Below are 23,412 nucleotides of genomic sequence, written 5' to 3' on the forward strand. Positions count from 1 at the left end.
TTTTTTACTTTTTTACAAATGCCCAAAAAGCCTAAAAGTAAGTAAAATCAGATTATCTGTCTCTCTGTGTACAATAAAAAATAAGGATTACTTCTTAACATAACCTACCAAATGTCAGCTCAAAATAAGCTCTCGTTCAATGTTCTGCAGTAAATGGTTCCAGAGTTCTGAGCGCTGAAAGAGGCTTGTTTTTATAAAATACGCTAAATTTGTCGCTCAATAATACGAAAACCATTGCACTCCCCTCAGCACCTTGTATAAGTAGGGAAAAAATTAGAGCATAAAAAAATGCGAGGTTTTTTACTGATCGATTTCATATGGAATAGCCCGAAAGGAAAATAAAATGACTATTGTCTGCTTGCGCTGCTCTCTGTAGGTAGTCCTTGGAACTATGCGTACATTGTTGCCAGATGTCACACACATGTTACCTAGCTTTCTCCCTTATTTTTGCATAATATAAAAACTGTTATTCTAAACATTTGATTTTGCCGTAATTGATTGTTGTTCAAAAGATGCATTACAATATGCAGTCTTTGTAGAAAGTAATGCTTGCCAGAAATGGGTTTTAGTGCTCACACGTTTAAAATCAAACCATATTAATGTTATAAATTTAGAAAAACTGGTTAGTTTTGTTCTAAGGATATCAAGTAGTAATGCTTAAACAAAGAGGATGTTTCACCTCATGAACAATTGTACAGATGTTCGAAACAGGAGCACCACACGTCTAATCAAATCAGAGCTGAAAACTGCAATCGACTTCAACTATTACGCGAGACGAAATCTGTATCAAAATACTCTTAATTTAAGCCTAGCTGCCGAAGTGTAGAATAAAGTTGGCTTTTAGTAACTGAACCGAATAATTTGTCTATTTTCTATGTAAAATTTTGTCGTTTCCTTAGACTCCTATATTTTCTTTTAAAAAAACTTGGCAACCCTACTATCGTTCCAATTGTTGTATACTCATCTGCGCATTTGTCCGTCTGTTACAGCGACGTTGTTAAGATTAAATTTGGAATATATAGACCTACTGTATTTCTTTCACGTGTTAAAATTAGGTGCCTTGTTGACTAGTTCCAACCTGCTGTAGGTTATCTTCAGAATTAAATTTGGGCATACGAAATGAGGAACTGAAAATCACTGCTATGGATGTCCAGGAAAACACTTCAGTAACGATTATAGTTATTAAGTTTACACATTGCCGTTTCGTATTTCCTTTCAGATTACAATTATTTCAGACACATTTAAGGTTTCATTTGTCATTCTTGACGTAGTGTTAAAGCGTCATATCACACATCTGGCAGTGTGATCAACTTCTAAGGTTTCGCACTCAGACAGCTGTAAAGATCTTATGTGATGATGAACGTTTTAACAAGTATGAAAAACAGTTGCATGAAAAATTTTACTGTGGTATCTTAAAAACCTACAACCACAAATCACAAAAACGGTTTTGAAAAATACAAGTTACAGTAAATGAGCTAAATATGCGCACGCTCGCACGTTTATGGTCACATCTGCCAAAATATTGTATATATCGTAAAGATTCCTTCAATGACATTAAGATAAATGTCCAATCTTTATATAAAAATAAATTGAAAAAATGACTTTTTTTACCCTCAAATCTGTATATCCCCCCTTAAAGTTTTTAGACTCTCACAGGTAAAATTACAAGAGATTTCCATTTTGGTGATAAATTTATGAGCACAAAGCGTGAGTGAATTTATCCAAAGAAAATTAAAACTTTGTATGTGACTACGTATGGACCACAGATACAGATTAATAATGGTACAAATTGTCTGAGTGAGGTTACTTCCGAGGTTTTTCTTAACCCATTAAGAACAAATTAAAGCTGGGTAACTTTCGGTGCCGGATCCTGGGTTGATTTCACCATCATTATCACCATCTCCATCCATCCTGCCTACTTCTATCCTACTCATATATCATTCAAAGGAGCTAACAGAATCCGAGGCCCCAATCTCAAAACAGGTTTTTTTATCATAATCTTCAAAAAGTAGGAAGAGGCGCAAATGGATACACGTCAATATGCCCGGTATTAGAAAAAAAAATTAAATGTGCTATTGGAGAGTGTGATCCCAAAACGCGTTCAGTCCATTTTTATGACAGAACTGAGTTAATTTTTCATCCCAGTCAACGGACTGAGTGAATTTTCAAGTGATATGCACAATAACACAAAAACTTTTAGACAAAGATTGGTGTTGTTTTTGGAAGAAAAGAAGCTTAAAGTATAATGATAGAGTTCTTTAAAAAATCATATATATGTATAAATCATAAAAATGGCCAGATGACTGAGTGAGTTTTCGGATCACATTCTTCAATTATTGAAATGAAAGTCCGTAAGTAAATTTATTTGGTGTACCCTGATGCTGGGGAAATTAATGTTGATTAGGCTATGTCTTAGTTTATTTAATAATTAGGCTATAGCAATCCTCATCGATTTGTGGGCACACTTACGAAGCATTAGCAACATAACAAAAGTATCAATATGAAACCTACAATACTGCAGTGATAAACAGTTTTATTCGTTGACTTTCAACGGATTCTTACATTCTATTGGTGAACTGGTACTTCAGTGAAATAGTCATTATAAATTTATTTTAGATTTCTTTTTACATTTTATAGGATGATGAAATGACGGAGAATTGCCTTGGTTGTATCATTGCAGGCATCACTTCTGAGTTCTGCTGGTTCAGTAATCGGTCTGGGTTCAGATATAGGAGGATCACTTCGAATTCCGGCGGCTTTCACAGGAATTTTTGCGCATAAACCAACACCAGGTGAGAAGATTTAAATCATTAATTTCAAAGTTAAGTAACGTAGTCATGCTTCTAGCATAATTGGTATTCTAGCTGTCATATCCCCTGTGTAACGATAAGATTGGCTAATATCCAAATGCCAACCTACAAATTAAACCAAACCCTTTAACTCTATTAAATATAGAATATAATCTAAATTTAACAGAAGAAATACTGAAATCAGAAGTAAACACTGAAATACTAAAACAATTATCTTTAGAGACAATTAATATTAGATACCCTCCACAAAACTGGCTTCATTTATACACTGACGGATCCTTGATCTCCAGAGAACAAGGTGCCGGTGCAGGTGTTACGTGCTGTCTCTTCTCACTTTATAGATCTCTTGGGTATGGAACAACAAGTTTTGATGGAGAAATCATTGCAATAAGTGAAAGTCTCAGGAATCTTCTATGCCACATCAGTAAATTTAGGAATGCAGTTATATTGTCAGACTCCAAAGCAGCTATTCTATCAATAGTCTCTAAACACACACCTTTATCTCAAACAGCAGAAATAACTAAAATGCTCTCTCAATTAATATCACTCAATAAAAGAATTGTATTCCAATGGATACCATCCCATTGTGGAATCCTGGGAAACTAGAATGCGGATGCTTTAGCAAAGAAGGGCAGCACTGCTACTTACAAACCTGTTACTAAATCTACGTATTACTCTGTAAAAAGATTTATTAAGTCTACATACTTAGACTTCAACAAACAAAATTTGATAACACAATCCCAAGGGAAAAATGGAACTCTCTGCATCAAAATCCACAGTTAATTCCCGATTTACCATGAAAATCGTCTGTAGCTGCATTTAGATTGGCAACAGGCCATGATTGTTTCGCCAAACACCTGCATAGAATTAGAATATATCAGTCCCCTAACTGTCCATTGTGCAACTCAAACCAAGAAATGGATTCGGAACACCTCAAAATCTGTGCTTCAGTGGCTGGTCATGATAATATCTTTGAAAAATATTGGAGTGAAAGAGGTCAAATGACTTTATTGTAAACGCCTGGCATTAGAAAACAACATATCCAAATGCCATGCAGTATGCACAAGATTACCTTGAGAAAACAAGGAATCGACTGAATGTTGTATTGGAGATTATAGAAAACCCGTTCTAAACATGTTTGTTAAGAGAAAACTTTTATGATTTTTAAAACTTCCACAATTTTAATCCAAAATTTGTGAAAATTAACTACTGCACATAAACAGGCCTAAAATACTATCATCTGTACAAAATATGGTGGCAATAGGGCTAATAGGTTTGAAATTATATTTTTTTTATATACTTTATATTGACATCACTAAAAAGGCTCCTTGCATCAAAGTTTTCAAAATGTTTAGTTCGTATTTGCTCAAAAACTTTAAAATAGTCATGGGAATGAAAATTAATTAGCTTTTTGAGTACAGTCTAAATAGAGAATCATAATAAGGGATATGCTACTAGAGCTAAATGACAGCTGTGAGCAGTATGAGATGAAGATAAATGCAAATAAGACGAAGAGCATGGTCATAGAAACGAAAATAAAGAAGGTAAACTTGCGAATTATAAATGAGGTAGTAGAGCAAGTGGACAGCTTCAAATACTTGGGGTGTACTCTAAGCAGTAACATGAGCTGCTGCCAGGAAATCAAAAGGAGGATAGCAATCGTCAAGGAAGTTTTTAATGGGAAAAGGAGCATCTTCTGCGGACCTCTGGAAAAAGAACTGAGGAAGAGACTAGTGAAGTGCTTTGTGTGGAGTGTGGCATTGTATGGGGCAGAAACATGGACATTACGACGAAGTGAAGAGAAGCGAATAGAAGCATTTGAAATGTGGATATGGAGAAGAATAGAACGTGTGAAGTTGGCAGACAAAATAAGAAATGAAGCTGTGTTGGAAAGAGTGGGTGAAGAAAGAATGATGCTGAAACTGATCAGGAAGAGGGAAAGGAATTGGCTGGGTCACTGGTTGAGAAGAAACTTCCGTCTGAAAGATGCACTGGAAGGAATGGTGAATGGGAGAAGAATTGGGAGCAGAAGATGATATAAGAAAATAGACGACATTAAGATATATGGATCATATGAGGAGACAAAGAGAAAGGCAGAAAATAGGAAAGACTGTAGAATGCGCGGTTTGCAGTGAAGAACACTAAATGAATGAATGAATTTTTTAATTCCATGAATTTAACATTACAGCATATCTAATCTAGGTGCAATATGAATATGCTCCGGAAGAACTTAAAATTAATATTTCATAGAAGTGCTAATTAAATTTAATTTATCAACATTTAATTGATCTCTGTGAGAAGTTTCAGACTAATCTGACAATAACTGTTGTCCAAAGAGCATTTCTTATTCAATAAACTGCTTAAAATTTTGAAGTCCAGAAAACTGCATAAAAGAAAAACAAAAAAGAAATACATTTCTCTCAACTTAAATACGCACAGTACACTATATTTGGCAACATTTGATACATTGATATACCGGTACATAGTGTTCTGCTCAATAATAGGTCTTTCACTGTAAACCCAGCATTATTCAATCTTTCCTATTTTCTGCATTCCTCTTAGTCTCCGCATATGATCCACAGGTATATCTTAATGTTGTCTATCATCTAAATATCTTCTTCTGCCCCATACTCTTCCCCGTTCACCATTCCTTCCAGTGCATCCTTCAGTAGACAGTTTTCTCTCAGTCAGTGACCCAAACAATTCCTTTTTCTCCTCCTGATCAGTTTCAGCATTATTATTTCTTCACCCACTCTTTCTAGCACAGCTTCATTTCTCATTCTGTCTGTCCATTTCATACGCATATCTAGATTTCAAATGCTTCTAGTCGCTTCTCTTCACTATGTTGTAATTTCCATGTTTCTGCACCATACAATGCCATACTCCACACAGAACACTTCCCTAGTCTCTTCCTTAGTTCTTTTTCCAGAAGTCCACAGAAGACGCACCTTTTTCTATTAAAAGCTTCCTTTGCCATCTATTTGATTATATGGTTAGATAATTTAAAATGCCTCAAATATAACTACGATCATAGAAATTCGATGAATTACAATATAAAAAATTCACCTAAAGTTAAAAGTTAAAGTAAAAAATTCCTAGGCAATAGACTACTACTTTTTCTGTGTTATAATCCAATGTTCCTAATAAATAAGGTCAACAAAGATGGATTTAATTATGTTCTAAATATCGCTTTGTCTCTATGTTTATAGGTGCAGTCCCACATACAGGCCACAATCCCAATTGCGGTGACGAAAACTGGTCTCGTTTTTTTACCATTGGCCCAATGATGCGTTACGCAGAAGATCTTAAACCAATGCTGAAAGTGCTGGCCAACAAAAATGCAGATAAACTGTTGTTAGATGAAAGGGTAATGTTAACCATATTTGTTTCGGAATATGTATTATATGTCCTTCTCGTGTTAAATTCTAGCGTACCTGATTAACATGTTTCGGTCTGTTATTGACCTTCTTCAAAACCTTCTGAACCTTCTGAAGAAGGTCAATAACAGATCGAAACATGTTAACCAGGGACGATAGAATTTAACACAAGAAAGACATATAATACATATTCCGAAGTGATATAGTGTTAAAAGTTGTGTAATCAAGATGCATATTTGTTTGATTGTAATTTAGTATGCCTTGGATATTATTTAGATATGTATATCATCATCATCGTCATCATCATCATTATCATCTATATCTATTTAGGGATACAGAATAACATATGCTACAGTTTACATCATTCAAAAAGTAATGCTATTGTTGGTTACCGGTTATTTTTTTAATGATGTAAACTGTAGCATACTGTATCCCTAAATAGATATTTTTTTTTTATCCAATGCCACCAGGTTGTCTTTTCGACATTTCTGGTCTTCTCTCCTGGCCGTGGCTTAGCTGTAACTCACTTCTGAGGTTGGGGAGCCTGGAAGGCGGAGTTACATTACCTCGATGATGTGATAAGATGATTATGATAATGTGGTGCCAGGAGAGGTCTTAAATCTAAACTTAACCTAAATTCCAGACCATGGACGAACACCTTTAAGGAAAAATTCCTGTGCTCTAACCGGGAATCGAACCCGGGACCTCATGAACTATAGCCAGAAGCTCTGACCACTAGACCACGAGGCTGGTCTCTTCTTAATAGTACATTCTGTTTTAATTCATTATTATTGGAGGATTAACTGTTATTCTTCTTCTTCTTCTCCCTTCAAGGTTTAGGTGATATCACCTGTTCCGGTCTCTATCGTCCAGCCACCTCTTGCGAGGTCTACCCAGATCCCATTAACTGTTATTAATAGCTTATTTCATTCCGTTAATTAAACACACTTAAATCTTACAGCAAATGTAGGCCTATTCAATTATCCTAATTCCATTACACTAATTCCTATGTAGGCTCTACACACAATCATAGGGATTTCCTTATATCCCCCAACACTTTATAGAGGACCTACATATATTTTAAATGACAATATTAACTTTATTTTATATTCATCACTTTTAAGATGAAGTACCATAGCACGTCTTTTTTTGCCTTCATGCAATTATTATTCATTCATTAAAGTTTGCAGGTACCTAATGATTGTGTTCAGTGATTAATCAAACCAATACTTTGCAAAGTGTACAAATATTTGTCACTAACTCTGACGCATTACTACTGTTGCTTTGAACTTAAAAGTCAATAAATAAAAAAATAAAAAAATTAGGTATTCTGAACTTTATATAAATATGAAGATTGTACTTCCAAATTCTTTAATGAATAGATATAGATGATGATGATGATGGTGATGATGATGATATACATATCTAAATAATATCCAAGGCATACTAAATTACAATCAAACAAATATGCATCTTGATTACACAACTTTTAACACTATATCACTTCGGAAAATGTATTATATTATGTCTTTCTCGTGTTACATTCTATCGTACCTGGTTACTAGATCTCTATTAACTGCTATTGAAGAGTATTTTATATACAAGTTACGTGTTTTTGCATTCGTTATTACATTGTATTTACTCCATTTTGAATCTTGCGTACACAACTTTTAACACTTGAATATAATTAATTGATGAACTAGTGGACTTACTCGTGTTAAATATGCAATATTCGTCCGGCTTACAGCTGTTTCAGTGCATCACGCACCATCATCAGAGCCTACTAGATCGCGGCGTCATCTCGAACTTCTCTGTCTGTTAGGAGGGTGTGTTTTATTGTTGGAATGTGTTGGATTGTGGAGTCGAATAGTGTGTGTGTACTGAAATTGATCTGTGTGTTGAGGATTTGATCGGGGTGTGTTTTAGTGTGTTTGTATATTTCGTATTGTTCTAGTGTGTTGAGTCTTTGGTTCTTGGGTTGTGTGTGTCGGATTTCCATGTTAGTATTTATGTTATTGTATGTATGGTTGGCATTGGTTATGTGATCGGCGTATGTAGATGTATTGTGTCCTCTGGTTATAGCTTTAATGTGTTCTTTGTAGCGAGTTTGGAATGATCTGCCTGTCTGTCCTATGTAGAACTTGTCGCAACTATTACATGTGAGTTTGTATACACCTGTGTGGTCGTATTTATTTGTTTGTGTTTTTTGTGTGTTGAGATGTCTTTGTAGTGTGTTTTCTGTTCAGTATGTTATGTTGTATTTCTGTTTTCTGAATGAAGATGCGATCTTATATGTGCTTTTGTTTTCATATGTTAGTGTGATGTATTTCTTGTGTTCTTGTGTTTGTGTTGTTTTTTGTGCATTTATGTGTTTGTGTTGTTTTTTGTGCATTTATGTGTTTGTTAAGTGTTTGTTTTGTCTTCCTTACGATGTTGTCTATTATGTTTGGATTGTATCCGTTTTCTTGTGCTATGAATCAATATACAAACACACTAAAACACACCCCGATCAAATCCTCAACACACAGATCAATTTCAGTACACACACACTATTCGACTCCACAATCCAACACAGTCCAACAATAAAACACACCCTCCTAACAGGCAGAGAAGTTCGAGATGACGCCGCGATCTAGTAGGCTCTGATGATGGTGCGTGATGCACTGAAACAGCTGTAAGCCGGACAAATATTACATATTTAACACGAGTAAGTCCACTAGTTCATCAATTAATTGTATTTACGTAATTGATCATTTTTATAGATCACTTTACATATTTCGTTATACCGAAAGAGATGATTCATTACTAATAGTGTTATTAAATAATACATATTGATTGCAGTTATTTATAAAATCGATAATTTTTGTGATTTCATTTAGGTTAACATAAAAAATATAAAGTTTTACTATATGGAAGATGACGGAGGTTCCCCTATAACCAGTGCTGTAGCTCGAGATGTGAAAGCAGCCATGCAGAGAACAGTTCATTATCTTCAGTCGGTGCATGGTGCCACTGTAAAGAAGGTAAGGTCCAAATCTGTCAGCATGTAAGCTTTGCACAACGCAAGGCAGCCAGCTCTAGAACACAGCTTAGAAACTGAAACACTTGTAATCAAATTAGAAATACAAAAGTCAGAAATTTCATTACGATATATTTTTATTTAAATAAAATTAATGTCAATATAAATTATTACAAATTGAATATTAATGGGTAAGTGTCACGATTATTAGAGTTAAACATAAGGAAACGAAGAAATGAGAACCAAAAAATATACAGAAAAAAAGAACAAACTGATTTGAACATGTATTAACAATGAAGAATTTCATGTCATAGCGTCATGCCTAGGACTTGAGTTATGGAATGCGTGGTGGTTCTTTGAGTCCTCATGAAGAAGAAATTTTCGACCAGTGTATGGGACTGATGCTCACCCAGCACTGTGATGAATTTGGGGGAGCTATGATACGTAGCGAAATCTGGTTAAAGAAACTAACTGTAACAGCTGGGAGAATCATCGTGCTAACCACACTACACCTTCGTTTTGGTTGGATGATCGTTTACCTTTACTGAGTCATATTGATGGTGATGTCAGCATCTGGCCTTGCCCCTTCGTGGGTTATCGCATCATGGATTTAAAATTTTTAACAATGAAGAAAAGGTAACAGAAAGAAAATTAAAAAGATTGATCACTGGAAGCCACTGATACATGGGCAAGAAGAAGGACCAATAAAGATATGAACACAAGAAGTAATGACAGACATAGCTATTTTTAATGATAAACTTCTGTCTTTAGTTTATTTTATATTCCTCCATGGCACTATAGCAACACGAGGGGTCAAGGCGAGTCAATAGCATAACTATCAGACAAGATAGGGAGGCAAGTCCCCACAGGTATTCATCATCAATTTCTTATTGACTGGAATTCGCCATCTATCGTGCTTTCTAATTTTTCTGATCACAAGGCAGACAGCATCCCAATTTCAGATCCTTTCCCTTGAAAATGTACCCAGGACCACCTAGTTCATAGACAGGCAAGTTAACTCTGTATGCAATGGGAAGTAGTCATATTTTTTTTATTATTATTTGAAATATATGTCTTCAGAAATTTTCTATTTCCCATGAAGACACTCCTTTCATCAAGTTATAGAATTTAAAGCCTGGAAACTCAAATAAACGAGGAAAAATAATGCACAACAATTCTTTTTGTAAAATATTAATAAATACGAAAAAAAAATAGTGCACAAAAAAACTACAGGTTTTACCTATTTTTCGACATATGAACCGAGTCTCTCGACACATTTCTCCCATAATGATACCATTTTGAGTATACCTTGCTCATATAACTTCATTTTCTGGAAGTATTATAGGCACCTGTGCAAGACCAATTTATTTCATTTCTTCATCCGAACTGAAGCATTGCCTCCTAGGAATTTCTTTATTGTCTGAAGACGTGAAAGTCAAATGGTGCGAGGTCTGAACTGTATGGTGGACGATTGAGCACATGCCAGCCAAATTTCTCAGTTTTTCTACGAACAGTCACAACATGGAGACGACAACCAGCTGCATACACGTCCAACATTTCCCTATGTAGATTTCACTCGGACTTAATCCTTTTTCCCACAAGAAAAAACACCTTGCTGCTCTTTACAAGTAGACAAAGCTAGCAAACGCACCATCTTTACTCGGTAATTACTGCTCCTTCTGCCAGGACAACATATGATCGAACCATTGATGTCTGTAGTGCAAGATTCAAACTAATTGTCTGCCAATTTTGAAAGTCCAGAGACAAATAATATTCCGTAAAAAAATTGTTGTGTGTTACTTTCCGATCCTCCCTCATACAAGGAAAAAAGTATATCCAATTTCTTTACAACATCGTCACAAAATGTTTATAAGTTAACAAAGTTATATTATTTTTGTCATTCTTTTTCTTTTAATTTTCAGGTTGATATTAAAGAAATGAAATATGCAAATGATATCTCAGGTCCACTCATATTACAATTAAATGGACTGTCATCTTCCCAGAGATCTGTTGATCCTGAGGTATGTATGAAGAATCTTCACTGATCTGAATTTGTTACATGTACTATGAAAGAATAAGAATCAATAGTAATATTCTCCATTCTAAATGTTTTTCAAAAATAAAAACAGATGAGTTTCATAAACATTTTAACTAGGCACTAAGAATTTCGCTGATAACAGAATATATAAATTAAAATTACGGTACTGTACTCATTTTATAGAATTGATTTCATAATGTTTGTTATATTCACCAATATAGTTTCGTGATTAAGATTATCTTTGTTAGATTCCAATAACCTTTCCTGTTTTATATGACCATTTAGTATGTGGCCTTTTATTCTTTGGATATGTTGGTGGTATGATCAAAACATCAAAATAGATAAAATAATATTTTCAAATGTCAGTTCAAAAGCAGTAGCAACTCCGCAATATGAACTAATAATAAGAATAAGCTATCCTAGGACATTTCAAATTAATTTCAGTCTCTAAACAAATAAAATAATATAGTCTAACCATATGGCTTGTTATGAACTCTCCATGATATTACAACAAACTAGGGCTAGATTAAAATGAATATATAACACATTAGTAATACCTCTTCATGGATACGAAATTTCGACTTTGAAACGAGATAAAATAAAAAATCAAAGCAGCAGATATGAAATCTTTGGAGAAAACCTCTAAATCCAAATGGCAGGATCGTAAACACAATGAAGACATCCATAAATAACTAAAAATTGAACCAATATAGAAAAATGAGTAATACAAGACTAACTGAATCTAAGAGAATCCCACAGTTAATTCTCAAATATATACCACATACTTACTTAGAAATGGCTTTTAAGGAATCCGGAAGTTCATTGCTGTCCTCACATAATTCCGGCATAGGTCCCTGTCCTGTGCAAGATTAATCCAGTCCCTACCATCATATCCCCCAAATCCATTTTAATATTATCCTCCCATCTATATCTCAGCCTCCCCAAAGGTCTTTTCCCTCAGGTCTTCCAACTAACACTCTATATGCATTTCTGAATTCACCCATACGTGCTACATGCCCTCACCATCTCAGATATCTGAATTTAATGTTCCTAATTATGTCAGGTGAAGAATATAATATGTGCAGTTTCGCGTTGTGTAACTTTCTCCATTCTCCTGTAACTTCATCCCTCTTAGCCCCAAATATTTCCCTAAGTAGGCCTAGTTTGTTCTCTAACACCCTTAACCTCTGTTCCTCTCTCAAAGTGAGAGTCCAAGTTTCACATCCATACAGAACAACCAGTAACATAACTGTTTTATAAATTCTAACTTTCAGCTTTTTCGAGAGCAAACTGGATGATAAAAGCTGCATGGAAATATCATATGTACTTCGGTACATCGCTATAATGTAGAAAATTTATTTTTCAAGATAATTAAATTTAAAGTTTTGTTTACACATAACTCGGAAATAAACATTACTTATACCAATTATATAAAAGATATACTTATAATTAAGATCTTTAGGTAAAATTTGCATGAAACCATACATTTTTAGCGCGAAAATAAAAAAAAATGATAAAATTTGTCAAAATTCGACTATTTTCAGTAAAGCATTGCCTTAATTATTGTAATTTTATGAAAATTCTGTTGAATATCTCTGTGCCTGGAGTATTCATTCATAAGATAAAATATCTGTGGAATGTATATCCAGAAAAAGAAAAATTTTAAGAGAGAGTCCATTATTTTTCTTCTAATGTAGATAAACTTGGCCTGGATGAAATAATTTATTTTATTAAATTTCTTGCTTGAAGAAATACGTGATTTCAGAGAAAATAGCAAAGTGGAATGGAGAAAATGCTGATCTTTGCTCAAAATGGAGTGAAATTTAGTTTTAATTTTCTCCAAGAAAGTGATTTTCTATGTAAATTGCAATTCAGAAGTAGATCGAAATATCTCCACGTCTTCCTGGAAATTATGTTCAGTGAAGAGATTTTTTTTTCTTCTATGAAGATGATGTGGAGATCCAAAAAATCCAAAAATGATTTTTGAAATTGTTCGAGCCATGCTTGCCATCTTAACCAACTTCAACATGACCTTACAGAAATTTACTGCAAAATGGGATCCAGATAAGATCTTCTAAAAATACTAGCAGTAGAAGTAGTATTTAAGTATAACGAATATCTTTAGTGTGTAAATAGAATGAATATTTCAATTCTTTAAGGTGTGTGAAAACAATGTAAGTGAATGGCAAACTAACAGAAAGTTAAAAGTAGTTTTTTCATATAGGCTACTGATATCTGTTTCCCTGGAAATCGTGAAAAAAAAATCTGGTAACTTTATTTTTGGGCCTATTGACTCACTAACAAGTAGAAATATCCAAGTCAGCTTTTTATGTAAATTTTATGATGCCAGAGAGAATTAAGAATTAAAGAAAATAAGAGTATTGTAAAATAAATTATGAAATGTCAGGAATATAATGTGTGTATATTGTGTATATATATATATATATATATATATATATATATATATATATATATACAAAGTGAACCGTAAGTACCGGTACTGTCATTAATCTCAGGGGATTATTCTTTGAGATATTTCAAACAAAAAAGTTTAATACAATTTTGCTCACTTTTGCTTTTTTCATATCGTGTTTTGAGAAAGCAATTGATTTAATTCCCACTATGTTCAGTCAATTTAAGGCAGCAGAGTATTACGATAACACACGATTGAAAGAATTTTAGTTTTGTCATATAAATGTGCAGAAATTTGATATGAACTAATATAACTTTTCGCTCTGAAAAGGAATTTTCAAATGTTACATTTGCCTGGATCAAATTTCTGAATATTTAAACAACAAAACTAAAATTCTTTCAATCATTTATTACCATAATACACTGCTCTCTTAAATTGACTGAGCATATTGGGAATTAAATTAATGGCTTTCCAAAATAGGCTATGAAATGTTTCATAAAAAAATTATCTCAGAGCGGAAGCAAAAACGAGTAAAATTGTATTAAACTTTTCTTTTGTTTGAAATATCTCAAAGGATAAACCTCTGAAATTAATGACATTATGGGTGCTTATGATTCACCTTATATATACAGAATTTGCAGTAAGGGACGCCACTGAGTCTATCAAGTGTGGTCCCAAAAATGTATCTACCAAGATTACGAGTAGAATGATCACAATTTATAAAATGGCAGCATTGTAAGTTTCCTGTGAAATTTTAATATTATCATACCTTCTGAGTAATGTGAGCATTTTTTTTACAGTCATGGAAAGCAATCTTCAGGGACATCTTGAAGTTTTATACATGTATGTCTGACACTACATTTCCTCCGATATGTTATTCTGTAGTGAAGAAATTATCCTGTGGTATGTCAAAATCCAAATTAAAAGTATTAAAAGAAAGGAATTCAGCCCTTAAGAAGGAATTTTACGTAAGTTTTTGTTTTACTACCTAGTACCGTATATTATGAGTTGTTCAATAATTTTATTTATGTATGTATGTATGCAAGAATAATTTGTGAATATATATATTTTATTATTAAATGGTGTTCAATGGAAAATTTTTTCGCAATTTAAAACATTGTTTTAATTAATTGTGTCTGTTCCTATGTGTGTGTCTTGTGTCTGCGTGTGCGTATGTCTGTCTATACCGTATATATCTAAAGAAATAAAATTCTAAACATATTAATTATTTTAATACTACATTGTTCTCTGGTGTTCTCGTCTCAGACATGGTATAATTTAGTAAAGCTAGTTATTTTCCTTATGTTTTCATTTCTGTTGTTATATTAATTCTTATACTTAATGATTTTACAGATTCTTATTTTATGAAAGTATTTATTTCTTCACGGAATGTCATTGAGATATCCTAATGTAAAATGTCATCGATTATTAACGGACAGAGATCTAAATCGTTTACGAAATTGTTTGTTTCTCTCCATAACAAGAAATATTGTTTAATCGCTTGTGATGCCCCATTTTGATTACTGCGATTCTCTCTTGACAAATGTAACTGTCAATTTAACTGAAAGACTACAACGTGTTCATAATGTGTGTGTCCACTTCATCTCCAATACTCGTAGATTTTACCATATAACGCCATTTTTAGAAGCTCTTTTATGGGTCCGCCTAAAGGAGCATAGAACAGCATGTTCTTTGTCTATTCTGTTTAGAATATTACTCACTTTTACTCCAAAATATCCGAGAATTCGCTTTGAATATCTTACAACATTAGGAAATCAACATCAGACTTTATTACCAGTATCCATTCCTCGTCACCGTACCTACCTTCTTCTATTCAGCCTCTTTCACCATATCAGTTTGTTGCCTATGAAACTCCTTATCACGTCATGACAGGGACTGCCCAACGGTTATCAATTTAAATTAAGAATCAAGAATTACAAACTTTTACATTGAATTGATTTGTGAGTGTTTGTCAATTTTTATAGATTATTCTGTTTGTTTGTATAAATTGTCATTTAGGCCTATTATAAAGTAGAATTAGGATATAAATGATAAATTTCTTAATTATGTATCTTTTTAGTCAATATTTCATTATATGTAAGCTCGTTAATGTACGTGATAATGATTTTTATAATTAAATACCGGTACATTCTATTAATATTACTACAGTACCGATACCGGTACTTTCAATGTATACTTCACTTCTGGTAGTGTGAAAGAGAAGGCCTCATTGCCTTAACCCTACCAGAATAAATAAATAAATAAATACCAGTACCCTATTGGCTTTTATTGTCCGAAGTTTTAATTCTTTTAGGTCGCCATAACTTCACATATCAGTTCGTAGATATTGAAAATCCATCGCCTATTCGATTATGTATTGTCAAATTTCTAATTCGTATCGAAATGGTATTTTACTTATTGCTTATTGCCTTGGCCTACTTTATTGAAATTTTTAATTAAAAATTCTTTTTGCAACTTACTGAAAACGGACAGAGTACCGGTAACTTTCGTAAATTATCCATGTTGTCTGCTACAGTATTAATACAGTATCATCTGCATAACAGATTATGTTTATTACTTTAGGAACAAACTTATAACCTAGCTTAGCTTTTAATTTGTTACTAACATTATCCATTAACACTAAACAAGGGAGAACTCAGCAAATCACCCTTGAGGGTTTTTAACCTAATTTGTACCGGCATATTATGTGTGAACTTTTCATCCAACTTAGCAAATTTTATTTTATTAATTTGTACACGCTGTTGTAATTTATTATAAAAATTGTGTAAAAGGAAGAATTTAGATCTTCAGTATTCCACAATCAATATGTATAGTTTTATTTTGTACACTTCACAAGTCTTTTTAAATTTTTACAGGCTATGCTCGGAAATGATGGTGTATTCCTTTATCCTACATTCATCGATGGTGCACACTACCATTTGGAAAGCTACTACAAAATATTAAATATATCATATACATTAATAATGAACGCCCTGGAGGTGCCAGCTACAAATTGCCCAGTAGGCAAGAATAAACACGGAATGCCTATCGGAATTCAGGTACACAGTTTTTAACAGTGGCGTAGCGTCAATGTAAGCTAAAAAGCTCAGCTTCCCCAGTTAATAATAATTTCATAACGAACCTGCAGTTTATGAACAAAATTATTTATTAATTTTAATACAATTTTTATTTATACGTTAAATATTGTGATGCGGCAGCTCAGAATGATTTGTGATGCAGCAGTAAACATGAAGCCTGCACACACCAGCTTCCAATCCCCTCATTTTTCTGTGTAACCCACCCCGCAGATTTTCCGTCTCTTTCTAACAAAACTACCCTAGTCGCAAGACTCGCAAGAAGCTAGCTTTAACATTGAAAAGAATTTAGTTTCCGAGTTATCCCTTTCGTGAGTTGTGTTTAGTTGTTTGAAGTATTTGTGTGCATTGTGGCTGATAAATAAATAATGAGTGAAATAACTGTTGCTGACACTAATTTACTTGAATTTTTAGGACAATTCCATTATCAAGACTGACTTATAAACAAAAGTGTGATTTAAAAAACAAACGACCGACTCCCTTGCTGTCAGTGAAGGACACAACCAAGACAGACGCATACTTACGCAATTACTAACTGTATTTATTGACCGTTAATATTGTGATTTCTCTAAATATGACAGGGAGTGAGCTAGTGTTAAATTATACGTATATGTGTCTATTTGTTAGAGATATGTGTAAACCATGAAATCATAATTTACTATGTACCATTTGAGGTGATGTCTTATTGGTGTTACTTACGAGGTTCCAACCAATCTTCGGACTGCTGACTTGACATTGACTACTATTTACTTTAAAACTATATTTTTCCATTACGTTATTTCATATGTACATGGAAGACAATTTGAGTTAGCTTCTCCTGCTCAAAATTTCATGCTACGCCACTGGTTTTTAAAACTATCCTTTCCTTCATTACTGTATTTAAGATATCATAAACAGTGCTACTATTGTCTGTATACTTGATTCCTTAGCCATAGTCATGGCTACTTTATGTAGGGGCGGTGTCAGTAGAAGGTCGCCTAGTAGGGCTAGTACCCACCCTTACTCACTTTTAGTCCCTGGTCTTATAATTCAGGCAGCAGTGCGTTTGCCTACTGCTTTTTCAATATCGGTATTAATAGGCTACCGCATACACAAGAGTGAAACGTAGTACCAGTATTGAAAAACATAATTTAAAAAAATAAATGGATTATCAACTATACAAAATACGCAAATAAGCACAATAAAATACCGTACTTCGTTTTCCTCTTTTAATACTTCTCCTTCAATTTTTAATCTATTTGAATGAGATAAATTATTTTTCATTTAGAGTCTTGTCAGTACTGATTGCATAATTTTTCACTCTTTCTGCCTGCATAATTTAAAACTGTGCGTATGTTTGAATCTAATTCACGTAAGCAATCAGTGAAGATTTTTTTAGTAGTGGTGGTAGCAGTACATCTAAGAAAAGTAAAATCAATCATGTATAGTGATTGATGTTTCAGAGAGTGGAAAATTAAATTGGTAAATGTTCAGTACCGGTACTACATTACCGTCACTTCGTAGCAAAGCGATATTGTATGTTTGGTTCAAGGAAAATACTACTCGTCTTTTACGAAAATACTCGTTTTTGTAAAAGTGGCAGTGATGTGCGGAACATTTAATGTTAAATTAACTCTATATAAGAGTAGATGGTATAAATACATGTGCAGATGCGTCTCCGGATGTTTCAGATAATTTGTAGGTGTGGTCAGATATTCAGACAGTTGGTCTTGTGGAGTTGTGGATATTCTGTACTCTTCTTCGTGATGAGAGTTAGCATTTGTGACTTTTTAAATTGCTCTACACATAATTCTTCTTTAATTGCAGCTCCTTATTTAATATTTTTATATTACAATTATCAATCAATCTTCTTAATGTATCCAGCTGTTTGCCGACAACATAAAGTCCACTATAGTCCACTGCAGTATATTCAGTTGTTGTTTTTCACGAGAAATGAGGGGTAGTTTGATCGGTGTTCATTATAGATGTCTGTTGCTAGTAGCCAGAGGTGGGGTGTAGTCAATATATACTGCAGGGCTGTGTCTTCTGCAACTGGTACTGATGATTTTAATTTACTTATTTTGTGGTTTATGGATGGACAGTATAGAAGAATGTGTTCCAGATCTTCATCATGATTATTACACCACAGACAAGTAGGATTATCAGAAATGTGAAATCGGTGTAGGTACAACTGAGTGATAATGTGACCTGTTCTGGCTCTTGTTAAAAATGTTTGAACATGTCTGGGCAAGTTTTTGTACATTTCCAGGTCATTTGGTTTCTTTTGTACAGACTGTAAAATTTTTCCTTTGTCAGAAGAGAGCCAATTGTTGATCCATAGGTTTGTAAAATGAAACTCTACTAAAGCAAAAGCACTGGATAGAGATATCACTTGAAGAGGTGTTGGTTGCAAATATGTTGCCTGTTTTGCAATATTATCGACTTTCTCGTTTCCAGGTATACCACAATGACTAGGTATCCATTGAAATGTTATTTCCTTTTGGAGTTCTTTTAATTTACGTACTGTAGTTGTTTCTGAATTGGAATAATTCTATGTGCATATAGGTTTGGTACATACTTAATTATATTAATAGCTAGCAATATAGTGTCAAGACTGGAGGAGGATGAACATGATATGAAATAACTTTCTTGACATTTTGGAATATAATACCCTGCTCCTGATATCCCATTATTAGGATTTAGAGATCCATCTGCATAAATTTGAAGGTGATCCTTATCTGTGCTGCAGAGTAGTTCCATAGCATCTAACTTAAGATAGTATGGAGGATAATTTTTGGAATGATTTCCTGGAATTTGTATGTTATGTTCTGGAATCACCCATTTCCATGGAGGAATTTCGTTCACAACTGGAGTTTTAGCAATGAGTGTGTCTGTGATATAGACTGGTATTTCTTCTTTTTTTATTTTATAGAAATTACACAGGATATCATCTGACAGTTTGAAGAACATCTGAGATCTGGATGAGGCTCGCAATTTTAAATGTATTTTTAGATTACAGTTTTTGTATTACAATTATGAAATTTGTAGTTATTAGCAGAGAGAACCAGTTGTTAAAAATTGAGAATAACATCACTGGCTAATACTATAGGATATCCCAACATGAACGCTGGATTTAATAATGTGAATAAATGTAACAAAACGGATAACAGTGTCGCCAAACCAATAACAAGATAATGGCACAATGTCCCAACAATAACTGAGTTGGCAGCACTGCTGTCTGCTTTGTTATCTGTTTTTGTTGCATTTATTCACGCTATTAAATCTGGCGTTCTTGTTGGTACACTTTTATATAAAAAAAGAATAAATTGTTTCAATGCAATATCTAACTAACTTTACTTTGTTTACGACTGTACAGATTGTGACTGCACCCTGGCAAGATCGTCTTTCGATAGCTGTAGCAATTGCATTGGAAGCTGCATTTGGAGGCTGGATAGAACCTCCTACATCTGACAAAGTTGTATGACAGTTAACTACAAAACCAAATCTGCAATTTTCAACTCTATTTGACGCAGAAGGAAATGGAATCTGCAAAAGAATTTGTAAATATTCAATTATGAGTGAAACGTAACTAATGTCAGTGAAGCAGGACCATGGGCAAATGGTTGGCAAGTTGGTACCATACAAAGTTACAAAGTGAACACAACTGGACCTTGTCTATTGAGATTAATGCTTAAGTCCTACATGCTATGTAACATGTTGATCAATATCATTTACAGCATTGGAACGGTAAAACGAGTTTAAGAACATCACTAGTTCACTTCCACAAAAATTTTTTTTAATCAAAATGTGAAATTAAACGTTATTAACTAAGATAAGCTCAAATTTACTGTAGTTATGAAATACATTATCGATATTAAAAGAGTATCAAATGAAGTCATATACCAAAGTGGTCTTATTTATAATTTCACACTATAGAATTCCAAAATGAACTGCATACTCGTATATATTTCATAATATGTTTCAGAAACATGTTGTGCAACACTGAATTTATTTCATTTACAGAAGCAACCTGTACACTTGTACTGGTATTAAGTTAAACATTATCAATATCTACCTCGAACATCCATTAGTTATTAAATTGAAATAAAAATACATAAGCATTCATACACTTCAACAGGAGAGAAATATCAGTAAATCAGTATAAAATAAATAAACAGATTATTTAATTAATTCACTTATATTTGCCTTCAACAATTAACTTTCTTTTTTCTTTAATGTTTCAAATATCACATTATATTGTACAGAGCGTTCGCCTACGGGTGAGGCCAGGAAAGCGGCATGTATTGATATGCTGCTTTGTGTGCGCAGTTGTTGAGACACGCTCGACAATCAAGGACATCAAGGTCGACAAGATATCAGTTGTGAGCCAGATGTTGCAGTATTTAACACGTACAGTGCAGTTTCTTGACACAGTTGCATAAATATTCAGCGTGTGTGTAAAATTTATTAACAATGCAAAACGCAAAATTCACGCTTGAACAAAGAGTTTTTATGTATGATGCATATATGAAAACAGAGTCATGTAGAGAGGTGTGTAGGCAAATTGAAGTGAAATATTCGGGTGCTCCAATTCCTAAGCGAAAACGAAGAGTATTGACGGGAGAAAAAATTGATGAAATCAGTGCATCATTTACACGCTCTCCTAATAAATCTCTAAGACGTGTTTCACAGGAAGTTAGTGTTTCAAAAACATCAGTCTTTACTGCTGCTAAACTTTTAAAATTAAAACTCTACAGAGTATAGTATAGAAAGCGGAAGCATACGGATAGACAATTCCCGCAAGCGACACCGCAGGCAGGCTGCTTTCCTGGCCCCACCCATAGGCGAACGGTCTGTACATGTTTATTGTATTCAGGACCCTTGTGGTCACTCAAATTTTTTGAGCTGATGTCTTCAATGAATGAATAAAAAAATACCAATTATATTTTAAGTAAAGGTTTATTTTTGTCTTGTTTTGTGAAATCTACATATAATAACGTCATCTTAACAATTCGGTTTCTGCGGCAGTTTCTCAATCAAGAATTTGTCAATGGATAAAATTATCAATTTTATTGAATGGCTTTATTTGTAGAATTTCCAAGAAATTTATCTTATTCGTTTGAGAATAATTAAAAGTCCAACGGACGAGCTGTTACCAGAATTGTCAACACGAATCCGAGTAATTATGCCATATCTAATTTTTTTTGTTTAATGAAAATTAAATAAGCCACTGACACTGTTTTTATTGCATTCTATAGTATTTTATGTTACAAAGTTGGGAATGTAAGACCATCACGTTGAAGAAACTCCCATCTCATAACCCTCAAGGAATGAGAAAAAAGCATCTTGAGAAAATTGTGCATTATTGTACTATTCAAGAGTTAAAATAATTTTAAAGTTTTGAAATTGTTAAATCGTGAACAGCTTCAACTTATTATACTAGAGTGTTGTCCACAGTCTCAATATTAGAACCTGTGACAGCATGTTTTTGTATCATCAACACAATTAAAACACATTCTTAGCTCTGAAATTTTAGGAGTAATTACCCCAGAAGATATTTTTACATCAGCTTCCTTGCTGTTGAAAAGATATTAAAACTCACTCATTCCTTTAAAATAGAATCCAATATCATGATATAACATACTTTATCTAAATAAAACTAGCCTTTGTTAAAGAGAATATTAAAAAAAAAAAAAAACAACAACATAAAATTAAAAGTAAAATCTTTTTTCATAAATTTTAGAAATCTCATGTAGTGAATGGTTCTGCATACTAGTCATCATCAGTCATCACGATGCATCGTAATTTTTGGAGTCAATCATTTAAGGGGATACGTATGATTTTTAAAACTTCCACAATTTTCGACCAAAATTTGTAAAATTTAAACTATATAAACAGACCTACAATACTATAATCTCTACACAATTTGGTGCCATTAAGTCTAATAGTTTTGAAATTATACATTTTTTAAATATATGTTACATTGACATCACTAAAAAAGGTCCTTGCGTCAAAGTTTTCAAAATTTTTAGTTCATATTTGCTCAAAATCTTGAAAATAGTTATGGGAATAAAAATTAATTAACTTTGGAGATCAGTCTAAATAGAGAGACACAATAAATTTTTAAACTTCATGAATTTACCATTACAGCATATTTAATCTTTGTAAGTGCAATATGAATATTCCCCGAAGAAACTTAATATTAATATTTCATACAAATGCTAGTTACATTTTATTTACCAACATTTAATTGATCTTTGTGAGAAGTTTCAGACCAATATGACAATAACTGTTATGCAAGGAGCTTTTCATTCAGTAAACTGCTTAAAATTTTAAAGTCAAGAAAATGCATTAAAAAAAAAAAAAAAAAAAAATTCTCTCAACTCACACACCGCAGTTTCAAATATAATTATACGATTATAAAAAAAAAAAAAAAAACGTGGATTTTCTTAATTTTTCAGCATTATTTCTTGTCTGAAATCAATTTCTCTCTTCTCCAGAATATTGTCTCTATCTGTGTTGTGTTGTGTTTCGTACTGGCATTTGATATTTTTTTTACAAATAATATAGTATATATTTTTTCCTTATTAAACACTGTACTTCACCGCCATGTTCATTATATAAAAACTCAACCTTCTACTTATCATTAAAATCTGTATTGTAATCTCACTTGCGATCTGT

General features: G+C 33.2%; 1 protein-coding gene across 1 annotated transcript in view; it reads left to right on the forward strand.

Moving 5' to 3' along the window:
• LOC138704706 (fatty-acid amide hydrolase 2-B) overlaps nt 1-21,687 on the forward strand; it is an 86,995-nt gene extending 65,308 nt beyond the window's left edge. Inside the window, exons 5-11 of the mRNA XM_069832846.1 lie at nt 2,681-2,792; nt 6,020-6,177; nt 9,067-9,210; nt 11,129-11,227; nt 14,458-14,625; nt 16,534-16,716; nt 20,108-21,687. Of these exons, the coding sequence (XP_069688947.1) occupies nt 2,681-2,792; nt 6,020-6,177; nt 9,067-9,210; nt 11,129-11,227; nt 14,458-14,625; nt 16,534-16,716; nt 20,108-20,215 (972 nt within the window). The 3' untranslated portion in view covers nt 20,216-21,687. The remainder of the gene's footprint in view (nt 1-2,680; nt 2,793-6,019; nt 6,178-9,066; nt 9,211-11,128; nt 11,228-14,457; nt 14,626-16,533; nt 16,717-20,107) is intronic.
• Nucleotides 21,688-23,412: the final 1,725 nt, after the last annotated feature.

Source organism: Periplaneta americana, chromosome 8 (genome assembly GCF_040183065.1).
Source record: "Periplaneta americana isolate PAMFEO1 chromosome 8, P.americana_PAMFEO1_priV1, whole genome shotgun sequence".
NCBI classification, from domain to species: Eukaryota; Metazoa; Arthropoda; class Insecta; order Blattodea; family Blattidae; genus Periplaneta; species Periplaneta americana.